General features: G+C 39.0%; 1 protein-coding gene across 1 annotated transcript in view; it reads right to left on the reverse strand.

Moving 5' to 3' along the window:
• FOLH1 (folate hydrolase 1) overlaps positions 1 to 15448 on the reverse strand; it is a 46297-nt gene that overhangs the window by 2237 nt on the left and 28612 nt on the right. The window contains exons 9-17 of the mRNA XM_081154288.1: positions 14816 to 14901; positions 13245 to 13364; positions 11511 to 11593; positions 9748 to 9811; positions 8769 to 8836; positions 7348 to 7439; positions 5996 to 6086; positions 2788 to 3052; positions 2429 to 2510 (exon numbers count right to left, since the gene is read on the reverse strand). Of these exons, the coding sequence (XP_081010414.1) occupies positions 2429 to 2510; positions 2788 to 3052; positions 5996 to 6086; positions 7348 to 7439; positions 8769 to 8836; positions 9748 to 9811; positions 11511 to 11593; positions 13245 to 13364; positions 14816 to 14901 (951 nt within the window). The remainder of the gene's footprint in view (positions 1 to 2428; positions 2511 to 2787; positions 3053 to 5995; positions 6087 to 7347; positions 7440 to 8768; positions 8837 to 9747; positions 9812 to 11510; positions 11594 to 13244; positions 13365 to 14815; positions 14902 to 15448) is intronic.

Consider the following 15448-nt stretch of genomic DNA (forward strand, 5'->3'; position numbering starts at 1 on the left):
ATTCCTTACACAGAGAGATTCAATTTGAACTAACCCTGGGGGGGGGGGGGATGCTCAGAGCACCAGAGTTATGTAAACGGGATCTTTTCTCTCCAGAAGCAAGCTGGCTCCCCTGGGGAGACTGCAGAACTATAGGTCTTCAGGTTGAATACTATGTGCACGTGAAGGTACCAAGGAGCCAACACTGTATCCTTTGATGGGTCAAGGAACCGATTCAAGGGAAGCAGGATTCAGAAAGTGTCTCCTCCTCAGACTTCCGTTTTAGTGGAGAAATTTGGCATCCAGTTTAATTTAGTTGAGCCACCATTTACTATTGTGACATGCACTGCACCGCTCTAGGTGCTCAGAATTTGTAAATATAACAGAGACACAAGTTGTACCTCAAGTATCATTTAGAGCAAATAAAACAAATACAGAAATACTCAAGGAGGGGAAGGCTGAGTGTCCCTGAAAGCCATATCTGAGCCATAGGTAGTTTGACAGAGGGAGAAAAATCACTATTTTAAGAATAGAAAATCAGCTTCATAGAATATATGGTGTTTGGGGATCTCTTTAAAATTTCTTTCTCATTGTTGACTTTTTTTTTATATAAAAAATTTGGAAAGGATTATAAAGTATAAGAAAAAAAAATCTCCATAATCAGCCCAGGATAACACAATTATTACAAATTGGTTTACTTTTTCTCCATGTTTGTTCAACAAAAATGTAATCAACTGTATTTAAATTTTTATGTTTTTTGTTTACTTTGCATTTTATTATAAATATCTTACCATATTTCTTTTATAATCATCAATTTTAATGTTTACAAAATGTTTAAATTGGCAGACATCAAATTTTTTTAGGAATTTTTCTTCTTAGGTATTAAGATTATTTTTAATTATTTTGTGTTATAATTCATATTTTTTTCTGAGAAGCCTTTTTTTCCCTTTCAAACTTGAGACTCTTTCCTTAAGAAAAAGGAAATACTACAGCAAAGAAAAGTGTAAGAACGATGTGATGGCTCTTAAAACTTTAGCAGTATGTATTTATATTTTTCAAAAGGTTAAAACAATTCACAATGCTTCAGTCAACAGCCTGTAGCAATGGGCTACAACCAAGTTTTAAATAGTTACTAATTTGATATGCAAATAGTATAACTATTTTCATTTGTAGTTTTGAATTAATGAATTTGAATATTTTTTGTATCTGTTTCTGTACAGGTAGGATCCTCTTTTAGATTTGTTTATCTTGTCCAATACCAGTATTTCCAACTTTGATCTTTTGGGTTTTCTTATCAATTTTCAAAAAAATATTTTTATGATGTCTATATTACCCCCTTTCCAAATTTGCTGAAAATGAGGTTTCCCGAGTTTTTCTTTTTCGGAAAGAAGTCTTGGTGAGGACAGTGGGAGCTCCCTGCCCCGGTCCTCTCGGCCCTAGTGAGGAGACAGGCTGTCCCTCAGGGACTTTGGAAGAGGTTTCCCACTCTTTTATCTTTGTTTTTGACAATTAATTTTCATATTATTAACCACTGCCATGTTCTCAAATCTGCTCACACTATCATTTCCCCATTGCTTCTGAACTTGAAATTTCACTTCCACGAAATTTCAATGTTTAGTAAAAAATTTTCCCACACCTGTTGCTTATGTTTGCATACAATGTAAGATCACACTTTGAATTCGCTTTTTTGTCAGGTGCCTAAAAAAGCTTATACAGCATTATTTTTGAATATGTCTTTCTTTCCCCATTTTTTTATATCCTTCCTTACAAATACATCCTTATATCTCACTAGCTTGTAAGACTGTCTGCTCTTATCTTTCTATGTATTCTTGCATCAGTCCCCAAGCATTTGATATTTGTATCACCATAATATATTTAATATAAAGTAGATGTTCACCCTCTCTTAATATCCTCACATTATTTTTTCTCCCATCTTAAAAATCTGTTCAAATTATGTTTTATTTTTGTGACTTTATAAAGAATTAATCCTAGAATAATGGCTTTACAATATTTGTTATTCCTGATAAACAGAATTTTCCCAGGTGGAAGTGGAAGAAAAGAACTCTTTGTGGAGGTAATGACGTTAAGAAGAGGGAGAAAGAAGGTGTGTCCTAGGAACAAGGGAGTTTGGTTGAAGTGTGATGGACAGATACTGAAAGAAAAGAGAGAAAGCTGGAGAAAGCTCTGGTGGCACAGTGGAGGCCCTTCAGTGTTAAGGTGGGGATTTTGTATGAATGGGTTAGTAGTAAAGGAGGCACCAGCACTTCTCAGCAGCACAGTTGCCACTCAGAACGGCAGAATAGGTCCCTGAGATACGGTGGCCCTGTATGCATTAGAGTGGAGGGGCAGAAACAGCAAAATCCTGCAAAGATATTTCAGCAAAGACGTCAATTTGCATCTCCTCTTAATTATACCTATTACACTACCAACTTGTATATGGAGAACATACTTGTTTTTATCCAAGTCTTGGAGTCTCTCACTGAACTTAGAAGCAATTTCTGTAAAGTTCTTCACTGCAGAAAATAATGAATCTGAAAGAGAAATTAGGACCTAATGGCATTGTTCTATAGCTTAAGCAAAGGGAACAATAAACTAAGCTGTTCTTCTTTGTATTTTACAAGGTATTTATATTTTGTATATTATAAGATGAGCATGAGTGAAGTAAAAAATGCATTTATAGAATTAAACAAAATATTTAATCATATGGAACAGCAATAAATAATAAATGGACCTAAGGTAGGTGATCATATTTTAGAGATTCACAGAAACATACAGATAATGAATTCTGAAAGAGGGAGCATAGCATACCAAATGACACCTGGTATGTTTTCATTTCTTGCGGATGTTTCATTGAAATATTGTAGATTTTGTCAGCATACTTTCTTAAAACTACAGCGTAATCTCGACAGTCAAAAGGGAGCACCAGGGAACTGGCCAGTTCAAATACCATCCCTCCTCGGACCTGGGCCACCGTGTGGTGATACTTAAAAGCTGGATCATAAAACTTTTCCACCAATTCGTATGTTTCATAGACACTGTGATACAGTGGGTAGCTGCTGAATTTGTTTATTGCCTATAAAAACACACACACAACAACAAAGAACAGAATATATCCTTGTAAGATAGCTTACAATCAAATACATAGTCCCCTATTTACTATAAACATTAGTGAGACTATTTTGGTCAGTGATGAATAAAGTAAAGCATTTAAGTACCTCAATAAGCCACTTACAAAAGGGTTACTATTATAGTAAAACCTGTCCCAGGTTTTTACTAATGAAAAAATATCTGTATGTAACATCAATGATATTATGAAAATTATTTTGGGAAGGCCTAACAGTCTTGCCTTTAAGAGTACAGGAGACGTGGAAATGCTTCTCACACAGAGAAAGGATATGTTACATTTGAGTGAAAATTTAAGAAGACAGAATGGGTAGACAAAATGACTGAAATTCCATGAATGATTCCCTACAAGCAATGTGCTACAGAGTCTGAGCATTAAGGATTTCAGGAGTGGACCCAAATCTCACTAAGGAGAAAGAAGGAAGGTTAGGACAGGTATAAGAAACCAAGAATGCACCCAAGAGGCAAGAGGGAAAGACTTTTTTCAAACTGTGAACTGCTGATTTATGCCTTTTGCCTAATTTTTTTAGCTGCATTTAAAAAAACTGATATAATAACACTATATATAGTGTATTGAAAAGACTGAGACTCTGGAATCAGCCTGTCAGAGTTCGAATCCAGGCTTAGGACTTGTCGCCAAATAATTTTAGATGGTTAGTAACCCAAAAGTTATTAACCTGTCTTGGATGCAGTTTTCTTGAAGGTAAAATGTAGATAATATTAAAATCTACCCTCGTCACTACCCTACCTAACCCAGCCTAACTTCCTACCCCAATGGTAGGAGAGTAAAGATTTCCTTTTTGGAAACAGCAGCTGGTCCAGGAGAAAAGACCTATAAATGATCGATGTTGGTTGGCTCCCAACAACGCAACTAGAAAAGGCATCCTCGGTCACTCTCCTGTGGAGCTTCCCATTCCACAAGTAGGCCGTGAATCAGCTTTTTATGGTCTCTGTCCTAAATAACAGATTGCTAAAGATGACCAGGCATCTAAAGTTAACTTGAAAGATAAAGACAAAGCATACAAGCTAAAATAAACTCAGAGTAAGGAGGTGCTGCAGGAAATAGAGGGAATCTTAATAAAAAAAGATTTCAATAAAAAATGAGCGACCGAGTTGAGAAAAATATTTCAGAAAGTAGAAAAAGACACAGGTAGAAACAAAAGAAGATCAATAAAACAAGATCCTCAACTGCTGAACTAATAATAGTTCAAAAATGAGGAAAGAGGGAAGAAATAATAAAAGAAAATACATTTCCTCCAACTGTAAGACACAGGTTTCCAGGCCGAAGAGCCCATTTTGTGTACAGCCCAGCATAAGAAAAATGGCATCACCAAGGTATATGTGTATAACAAGGATGACCGAGTCATAAAGAAAAGATACTAAAACCTTCTTTTAAAAAATATCAGAGACTGCCCGGCCAGGCATGGCTCAGCGGTTCAACGTCGACCTAGGATCCAGGCGATTGGGGTTCGATTCCCGGTCAGGGCACATGCCCGGGTTGCGGGCTGCAGCCGATCAATGACTCTCTCATCATTGATGTTTCTATCTCTCTATCCCTCTCCTTTCCTCTCTATGAAATCAATAAAGATATATTAAAAAAGGAAAAATCAGAGACAGAAGAACTGGGTTTATGGCCCGAAAATCTCAACAGAAATCCTGCCTGAAGTCTGGAAAACAGTAAAGCCGTGAGTTCAAATTTCTGAGGGTACAGGATTTTTTCAACCAGAAGTTTTGTACCCAGCCAAACTATGGAGGAATTGTGTGTGGCAAAAATAACATTTTCAGACATGCAAGGTCTTTAGCTGTCATACATCCTTTTCAAGAAGTACTTGAAGGATGTGCTCCAAAAAAAGTACAGAGTATACAAGAAATAGGAAGAAACAAAATCCAGAAAACAGAAGATCCAATACAGGAGATAAATGCAGGTACTCTCAGATTTCCCCGGGAAGGGAAATGTCACAGGCAAGGGCTGTGCTACAGGCAGAGAGAACCACCAGAGAACCCAGGGGAGCCAGAGAGGAGCCCCCACGGGGGATAATGAAATCTGCCAGATCACCTGATGTGTCTGGATAGGGAAGAGATGGTGGTAAATTAGCCATGGATACATGGAGGGGAAAAAATAAAGGTGTTCTAATCAAGTACAGTGCAACTACATTCTGAGAAAATGTGGTGAAGGTTAATATTGGGGGGTTGAGAGAAGAAGCAATATAAGAAAACTGAATGCCTGTCTTCCCCAGAGAGAAGTAAACGGATAATACATAAAACTGATTAGTTGAAAGAATTTTAATCTGCTGAACAGAATCAAAGGTGGGGCAGGTTTGAAAGTGGGATAAGGGAACCACTTTTCATTATAAAATTTTCTAGCACTATGTGGCATTTTATGAACTATATACTTATGTTACTTTCATAAAAGTAAAAACTATAAAATTTACATTATTATCAGCAACAACGATTTAAAAAACCATCATGTATATCTGTTCATTGTTCATTATGCCATTCGTTATTTTAACTTTCATGTTTAATGACTGGAAACATAATCAGATAAAAATTCAAATATTTGCAGGTCCTGAGATCAATTTTGAATAAGGATGGGTAGAGAGGAGTCAAAGACAATTCCTACATTTTGAGTTTAAATAACTGGGTGAATGCAATACCAATAAATGAAACAGAAAATATATTTAAGGGAGCACATGGAAATTCAAGTTACAAGGCTCAGGACACCAGATGCAGGAACTGTCCCCAGGAGTAGCACCACGTCAACCACTGAGACTTCTCTCTTCTGCTTCAAATTCCTTTTCCCTCTAGTGCTTCAGTCACTTTTCCTGATTCAGAATGGTTTGTTTAGCTAAAATATATTCATAAATGACCCTGAAGTACTTATGGATAGACTTACCCAATTTTTAGTATACCGTGCTCTGCCTGAAGCAATTCCGAGTCTTTGGAAGAACACCTCAAAATCATTACCAGATCCCAACTTGTTAATCCTTTTAGGAATAAAATTCAGGATTATTTGAGTAATTTCTTCATCGGGTACAGATTAAAGATTAATTAAACTCCATTCTTACCATACTAAACACTAAATATAATTATTAGATGTATCTCGCCCTAGACATGCAGAAAAAAATTTGAGAGAAGTATCAGTTCTGATCACAAAATACCTACTACAAGCATATTTTGAGTAGGGTGACCATTGTTCTCTTGGGTTCCTGGACCCAATTCCAATGAGTGGAGGGGGATTATCCCCACACCAACAACAAGCAATTCTTCAGGAAACCAACTGGGTGTCCTACAATTCAACTCAGTACTGACACTATAGACCTGGAGACAGCATTAGATTCTGTGGTAGGCAGCTGGACAGACATGAGCAGAGCAAGGATGACGGGCCAGGTACAGAAGGTCACCAGGGTGGAAAGCCCCAGATGCCTAGCAATGGACAATCGTAGGGTGGGACCTCATCCCCAGGGTGACCTTTCCTCCTCTAGCATATTGCTGGCCACTCGGTTTGGACCCACCCCCTGACCTTTCCTCCCTAGAGATAATATCTAGGCCTCAGTTGTATTTCAGCTCCAGGCCCCAAACAGCAGCAAAACCAGGCAAGTGATGCCACGGCTGACCTCAGGACCAGCTGCATTGACCAATGACCCCCTGCCCTGGTGCCTACTAATCCATCAGTGGAGACCTCGACCCTGAAAGGACACGCCTGGAAAGCTGCTGAATATTCTATTGAGACCCTCCCCTAAAATCTCTACCCTTAAAGCCCTTAGGACTGCAGGTCCTTTTTACTCAAATAAATGCTTTTTATTTTCTATTATAGTCTAAAATTAATTTTGGTTTACACAACCAAAACTGAAATAGTGTCTATATATTTTTTATAGTAAATAAATTATTTGTTAATTGCATATGTTCAGAAAAAAAGATAATTTATAGAGTGACTAGGGGACAGAAATATGACAGGGACTTACTTTCCACCATTATGACCTTTGATTTATGTACCATGTGTATATATTATATATTACCTGCTCAAAAGGGAAGCATTTGTGATGGCCTACTGATTTACCTTCAAAATACATAGCAATATTTTATTTGAGAACCTCAACACCACTTTTCCTTTATCAGATGTTAGAGAATTTTGAAAAATTAAATTTTTATTATTAATGATTGAAAGAAAATACCTTTTTATTTCCAACACAATCCCATATTAAATTCAGTAGAGAGTTTTGTCTGTTTGCTTGTTTTATTGCTTACCTGGGCATGCCAAGGAACTCTGCTGAAGGACTTTTTTTATTCCAGCTCTCATAGAGAGATTTGCCTTCAAAGCCTTCATCAGGACTCTGGAGCTACACAAGTTAAAAAGGGAGAGGGGGAGAGAGGGCCGTTGAGGGGAAAGGAGAGGGAGGGGGCAGAGGGAGAGGGAGGGAGAGTTTTAAAATCTAGATGTTCACTAACCAGGGAATAAATACCTAAACTATATTCAGCAAAACAAGGGAAGCACCCTGGCGGTGGCTGCGTTCGTTGGAGCATCATCCGGCACACCAAAAAGGTTGTGGGTTCAATTCCAGATCAGGGCACGTACCTAGGTTTCAGGTTCGATCCCCAGTCAGGGCGAATACGGGAGGCAACCAATTGATGTTTCTCTCTCTCGCTCTCTCTCTCCCCCGCCCTGTACTCTCTCTAAAAACATCAATGGGGGGGAAAAAATCCTCTGGTGAAGATTAACAACAAGAACAACAACTATATATATATATATATATATATATATATATATAGGAACAAAATAATTTTACTCAAGCTTATACATTTACACAACACTTTGGTATATCGGACAGTATCACTCCATTTATTCTAAGAAGTGCAAATCTGGAATAGTGTAAAAACATATGACTAAATTCTCAGTTCACCACTAAAAGTTGAAACAAACAAAACATAATAAAACAAAACTGAAAATAGTCAAGCATCACGTCATTTCAGACCTGACCTAGAGAGGAGCGTTTCTGCGCTAATCCCAGGGCGCCCGCCACCTGTCCGGTAAACAAACGGAACCGCCAGGTTTCCGTAGCATTTACCTCAAGTTACAGGAACGGTGGGGACTCGCTAAAGTAGCCTGGTTTGAAATGTTATACAGTTCATGGAAATTGACCAAACTGCAGGCAAATGATGGAGCTCTTAGGTAACAACAGGAACAGACATTTTTCAAATTTACTTTTTCTATCCCTACAGGAAATGCTAAGCTATAAGGTGAAATTCCATGCTTGTGAAGCCAAAGCTTAGTGACATTTAAAGCTTACTTCAAGTCCCTACCTGAATGGAGATATTATATTTATCTTGGTAATTACATTTCAATTAGCAATTCTATTAAATAGGCAAGTCTTTTTTTCCTTTCCAATGCAAATCAGGTAATTAGCAGTAACAAGGAAAATCTGCCAAGTCCAAAACTAGTTCATTATGACTAACTTTAGAAACAGTGCATTTATGGGCAGGAAACGAAGGAGAAGTGTTCCCTGTTCTTTAAGACTCAGGCGTCACCTCTCCACCAAGTTCAGTACCTCGAGTGCTGTGAGGATTAGGAGAACTTTAGCTGTCAGCCCAGCCCAGGAGGGCTCAGAGGATCGGAGCCCAGGTCAGGAGGTCAGGAAAAGGGGGTAAAAAATTAGTGTAAATATTTGTACCTCTTTTGTCAGGTTGTATACCAAGCTGTACATCAGTGGAGTACAATCGACTCTCAGAGTGTAGTTTCCTGAAAGATAGAAGTTAGATTATTTTTTATTTCATGCCTTCAATTTATTCTTTCATTCAAGGACTAGTCCTAACGCCTTAGCCAGAATGATCTTTGTAAAACCTGAGTCCTGCCCGGCCGGGCGTGGCTCAGCGGTTGAGCACTGACCTAGGATCCAGGAGATCGGGGTTCGATTCCGGGTCAGGGCACATGCCCAGGTTGGGAGCTTGATCCCGAGTCGGGGGTGTGCAGGAGGCAGCCGATCAACGACTCTCATCATTGATGTTTCTATTTCCCTCTCTCCCTCTCCTTTCCTCTCTCTGAAATCAATAAAGATATATAAAAAATAATAATAAAATTTTAAAAAATTTTTTTAAAAGGGGGTTGAGAGAACAGCACAGGGGATATAGTCAATAACGTTGTAATAACTATGTATGGTGCCAGGTGGGTACTGAACTTATTAGGGGCCCCACTTAGCAAGTTATATAAATGTCTAACCACTATGTAGTACACTATGTTGAAACTAATATAATATTGCATGTCAACTGTAATTGAAAAAAATGTTTTAAATAAATAAAAACAAACATCCATTAGTCTGGGAACAACAAAAAAATCATACCTTTTTTGCTACCCCACTGTAAAATCATTGAAATCTTTAGTTCCATGATTTACTTATTCATTCAATAGGTATTTACTGAATTCCTACCCTATACCAGGTAATCTGCCAGATGAAACCAAACAGAGTGCAGCTTTCCCCAGTGAGCACTCGGGGGCTCACGGCTGCTGTGCGCCAAGGGCAGGGGCCCGACAAAGCATCACACATTCCCCAACCACACGCCAATCAACCTGCCTTCCTGATTAGCACATAATTAGGACTAAAGTGCTCCTACTACCGTGATCACATCTTTTCCTATAAGACCAATGATATTCACCTTCTATAGAAGAATCAGCATTAATATAGGCGACACCACGCTCCTGCAGGAGTCTGGAATTCTCCTATAATGTGAAAGAAAGAAATGCGTAAACATATAGCCATAACCTCCCCCTGAAAAAATGCGCATCTACATTAACTGTGTGCAGATTTCGGAATTAAGCTGGCCCACGTTATCCACAAATTTGACATGTAAGATTGTCAGAATTATTTGCTTGAAATAAAACTTACTTGAATTATTTGAATCTCAAAAGTTATTGGTAAGCATAACAAGTAAAACGTTTTTAAGACTAAAATGTAAGCTAAAACTGTCCACATTCTTAATCTGGTAAAAGGATGTTCATTTCTTAACCATACTATAGCTTATCCTTCAAGAAATTCTCTTAGCAAATATGAACGACCTAAGAGGTCCTTTCAGTGGACGTCTTCTCAAGAATATCTCATCATTTAAGTACAGAATCTTGCCTGATTGACAGGAAATGAGTAATTTCAAATATATCCATTAAAAACAATATGTAAATTTCAATAACGCCTGTATACCCCGAAACATGAAGTTCTCCTGTAGGATGCCACCACCTACTGGTCAACATTGATCACTGCCGTTTTAAAACAAAAGGAAGTGTGTTTTTTGAGACATCAAGTGGATTCTGAATCCCTTACACATACAATTCCCTAAGCATCTTGAATATAAGAAAGAAAACAGAAAAAAAATGCAACTCTAGGTGATGAAAATAGTTTGAAAAAGACAAATCACAACCTCAACATATTTAGGCTCTTCCTGATGCCAAAATAAACCTTTCTTGCCTACAGAAGTACTATTTTCTCCGCCCCCCACCCCACCCCCAGAGAAAACTGAAGGTTACAGGGCTTCTCATAATTTCTGGAGTATAATAGGAGCCAAATAAATATTTACTACATGACTGGAAGTTAATGGAATAAGTGTCAGCGTCGCATATATTTACAGCTAATGCCTCTATTATACAAAGCCAACAATACGTGCAAGTAAAATGACTTTCCAAGGGACCTAGTAAATATTCTGTCCTGAGACTTCATGCCTCACTTTTAGCATCATTTAATTTAGAGCAGGTCATTATGATACAAAGAAGATAAGTGTTGAAAGGTACATCTTACTACTCAAGCTCAGGAGCTAGTTATTTATCAATTTTTCAATCCTCACCTGAGGATATTTTTTCCATTGCTTTTCCGAGAGTGGAAGGGAGAGAGAAAGAGGGAGAGAGAAACATTGATGTGAGAGAGACACATCAATTGGTTGCCTCTCACATTCGCCCTGGCAGGGATCGAGCCTGCAACTGAGGTATCTGCCCTTGGCAGGAATCGAACCCAGGACCCTTCAGTCCACAGACTGATGCTCTAACCATCGAGCCAAACTGGCCAGCACAATCTCAGGAGGTATTTAAATGTGGTTAGCTTTAGGAGCTAATTTGGGAAAGGGTAATAGAAACATGATGTTTATTTTTCTGTTTGGTTTCTACTGAGTTTACGTAGTTCCTATCACACTCCCAGAAAATAAAGTTATTTCGACAATAGACATTAACTGGCTCTGAAATGTTCAAATGGAACTTAGTTCTTCAGTGACAAAGATATTCTTATTGTTGATTTTTAAACAAGGATGTGTTGTTTCAGATTTTTGGAAAAAAGTCTGATATTTTCTCACTGGATTCACTTGTTATTTTTACATCCTTGAGAATTAGGCCTGAACTGCTTTCTTATAAAAATATACATTGTGGCAAATGGTCAACTAACCTCTGCCCACTCAGTAGAACCAAGGAGACCAAATTCTTCTGCATCCCAGCTTGCAAACAAAATTGTTCTTCTAGGCCTCCATCCTAAAATATATGTATATGCATATAAGTGCTGAAAAAAAATGCACAATATACCCAAGACATTGCCAAGCCCAACAGGAAAAACAACAACAAACAAAACCATCGCTTGTTCAGGTTTAGAATGATTGGCTATGCATGGGAAACCATCTGTGACCCGCAGCTGCCTAGAGCGGAAGAAAGGGTTAGATGTGGCCTGTGTTCTGAGAGCAGATCAAACAGAAAAATCCTTGACAACTCTTCCTGTTTGTTGTTCTGGCATCAAGTGATTGTTCAGTGTCAGCTGGTTGTATGATTTCACTGAACTCTGCCAGGATTCGTCCACAGAAGCTCAGTCAACACCACCAGTGTCTGCTGCTACTGAAAACTACAGAATTCAGCCCAGCCGGTGTGGCCCAGCGGTTGAGCATTGACCTATGATCAAGGAGATTGTGGTTCGATTCCCGGTCAGGGCACATGCCCAGGTTTCGGGCTCGATCCCCAACAGGGGGTGTGCAGGAGGCAGCCGATCAATGACTCATCATTGATGTTTCTATCTATCTCTTTCTCTCTCCCTCCCTCTCTCTGAAATAAATAAAAATATATTAAAACAGAACAAAAACTACATAATTCAATTGGGACGTAGTATCGCTCAGCATCATGAACACTGACCTCAGGGTGAAAGAAAGGTCTTATTTCAAACCCTGTTTTTTTCACTTACTAGCAGTATGACCAAGGGAAAGTTATTCAAGCTTATTGAGCCTGTCTCTTCATCTGTACACCAGGAATAACAAAACAAAAATACTACTTGATTGTTGGAAGGATTAAGTGGAATAGTATTTATAAACATAGCACATGTGAAAACACCGTTTCTCTGAACAAATAAGCACCATGGAAACTTATATTTTTTGCCATTGTTTTTATTGTTGCTAAAAAAAATATGGATCACATCTACAGCCCCAAGGCACCTTGATTGCAGGGTCAGTCAATAGAGTGGGCTTTCTGTTCTCATTGTATAATAATTATTTTAAAAAGCAACTATGTGAACTAAATTTTATACTGGTTTTTATATGAAGATCCTAAAATGACTGAAGTCACGTTACTAAGAGTATAAACCTGGATCCTGGACAGCAATCCAAAGCTGGGGGTTTGAGAATGCAGACACTGCATTTTTGACAGTATCCTATTAAGTCAAGACCAGTATTTTTCTGAATAAGCTCTGATCTCCTTGGTGACTCAGTACACTTGACCTAAGGTATGAGGCGGGAAGAGCCCAAGGAACTTCTGCTCCCAGCTCCCAGGCCAGGAAGCTTTAGCTTACGGCTAATTCCGGCGTGTTCTCCTCTGTGAGGGAAACCTTCTCCATCTTCTTAGTTGCCAAGAGTGACAGCCAACATCATTACACTTTAATATATCAATATCAGTAAAGTATGTGTTACTACATAAATGCAAACATGAGTGAGCAACACAGTGAACAAACCCACGTAAGTAATGTAGCCACAGTCCACTGAAAGCTGTTCTGCGCTGCTACTAAGCACCGTGCTGCTCGGAGGACAGTCCCCATGGATCCCCTCAGCCCACCCTGCACACAGACCTACGAGGGGGCGTTGTACACTCACTCAACAAGGACTAAACCGAGCTCGGAGAAGCAGGCCTTTCCACTCTTTGTGTAACTTACCTTCTTTTTTCAGAATTCCAAAACTCCTCACAATTTCGTGAACGACAGCTGCTCCGCTCTGAGGGTCGATGCCACCAAACACCCACGAGTCACGGTGACCTCCCAGAATGACGTATCTGTCTGGGGAGCATTACTGCAGGTTGGTAACACAGCCCGTCGCAAATGCCTCAAGAGCATCTGAACACAGCATCAAGACTCAAAGGAAGCCCTGGCCGGGTAGCTCCGTTGGTTAGAGTGTCGTCCCGATACCCCAAGACAGCGGGTCCGAGCCCCCGTCGGGCACACACAAGAATCAAGCAATGAATGCACAAAAAAGCGGAACAACACATCAGTGTTTCTCTCTCTTTTTTCCTCTCTCTCTCTCTAAAATAATTATTTTTTTAAAAAAGACTCAAAGGAAGATAGCAGGGTTTCTGAACACGTGTGTAAACACATTAGGTGATTTGTTCTGATTCTGATATACGAAGAAAATATGAAAGTGACAAGCAAATGTACAATATTACAGTAATTATAACTATGGATGTAATGATAATTAAGTATTAAATTATCCCACTTGAATTTTTACATAATTCTCTATTATTCCTCTCTTGCCTACTTAGCACTGATTCCAGTACTTTCAGATTAAGAGAACACAGTGGCCACACACCAAGGTCTCCACTTTCTACTTCTATTTATTTTCAAGATACAAGTTAAAGGTTTCCCCCTTTTATGGACTATTCCTATTTTCCACAGGGAGAGGGAACTGCTTCCCTACCCAGCCCTCAGGGCAACCTTTTAATATCTGAAAAAGCATTTACCACATCCCCTCCCAGCTGTGAGCGACCTGTCCCCAGACGGTGTCTTTTTTTATCCTAGCCCCCCCGCCCAATGCTTAGCAGAGCCGGCCCAAAATAGGTACTCAGTAAGATTCAACCAATAGCCAGTGTATATCGTTTAGCTTTCATTGGAGGCATATTAACATCCTTGATTATTGAAGGAAAACACTGGCTGCTTTTAAGAAAGATATACAATTTAATTGGATCTGTTTTGGCAAAAATATATAACCAAGTAATTTCTAGAAGTAAGACTCTTTATAAGATGTATTAATCTCCAGGTCATCTGAAATCCAATGAACATCATGTGTTCATATATTTCATCAGCTTAAAAAAAATATATATATATATATATATATATATATATGTAAAAAATTCATTAATTCAAGGTTACTTTTAATTTTCTGAGTGCTATCTTTTATATAGATATTTATAGTTATCATGAAGATATATTCCCATGAAAAACCACGTGGCAAACAAATCTAGAGAACACCTATAATCCTCCCTCTCTCCCTGCCCTTCCTCCCTTGAGCCTCTAAGCAAAGCCTGCACATTTTATCACCAGCCTTGGTCATCGGGCCAACCTAGCTCCACCGTTTATATCACAATACAAAATTACCTCATATTTATGTATTTTGTGCTTATGTAAGTTCCATTAGGGCACAATGAGGTTTTGCTTTGCTCACCTGAGAGCCCCAGAGCTCAGAGCAGTACCTGGCACAGACGAGCTGTTCACTTGATTTTTGCTGATGAACTTACCTGGTTCCACTGCTCCTCTGAGGGTTCCAACCACATTGTAAATTCTTGTCACTTTGTTGTTGGAATGGATGTGCATCTTGACTTTCCTAATGCAAACATAAAGAACACGTTCGGAAAATACTGGTTGACAGGCTAGCGCCCACAATTTTTAAATCTGACATCACCGTTGAAAAGATATCTAAAGGTACACGGGCAAAATTTACATTGGCCCACTGTCCAATTATAAGGATGTAATTGGACAGTTGGCCAATTACAACCTGTGATTCAACCTGTGATTTTGTTTCCTGCTGGTACTAGGTAGGTTTTACTTTTCCAGTCATCCTCTATAAGTGCTTTCTTTTTAAAATAAAAAAAAAAGGTTTCTGCCCTGGCCAGTGTGGCTCAGTTGGTTGGGCGTCATCCCACACACCAAGGGTTGCCAGTTCCATTCTGGGTCAGGACACACGCCTAGGTTTTGGGCTCGATTCCCAGCAGGGGATGTGCAGGAGGCATCCACTGGATGTTTCCCTCTCACATCGATGTTTCTCTCTCTTTTTCTCCCTCTCTCCTTAAAAATTAATAATAAAAAAATTTTTAAGAAAAAGAAACTACCCTAGTTGCCCCCTCCTGTAACAGCCTCATTCTCTGATCCAC

The sequence above is a fragment of the Miniopterus schreibersii genome, assembly GCF_964146895.1.
Source record: "Miniopterus schreibersii genome assembly, chromosome: 12".
In the NCBI taxonomy this organism is placed as follows: Eukaryota; Metazoa; Chordata; class Mammalia; order Chiroptera; family Miniopteridae; genus Miniopterus; species Miniopterus schreibersii.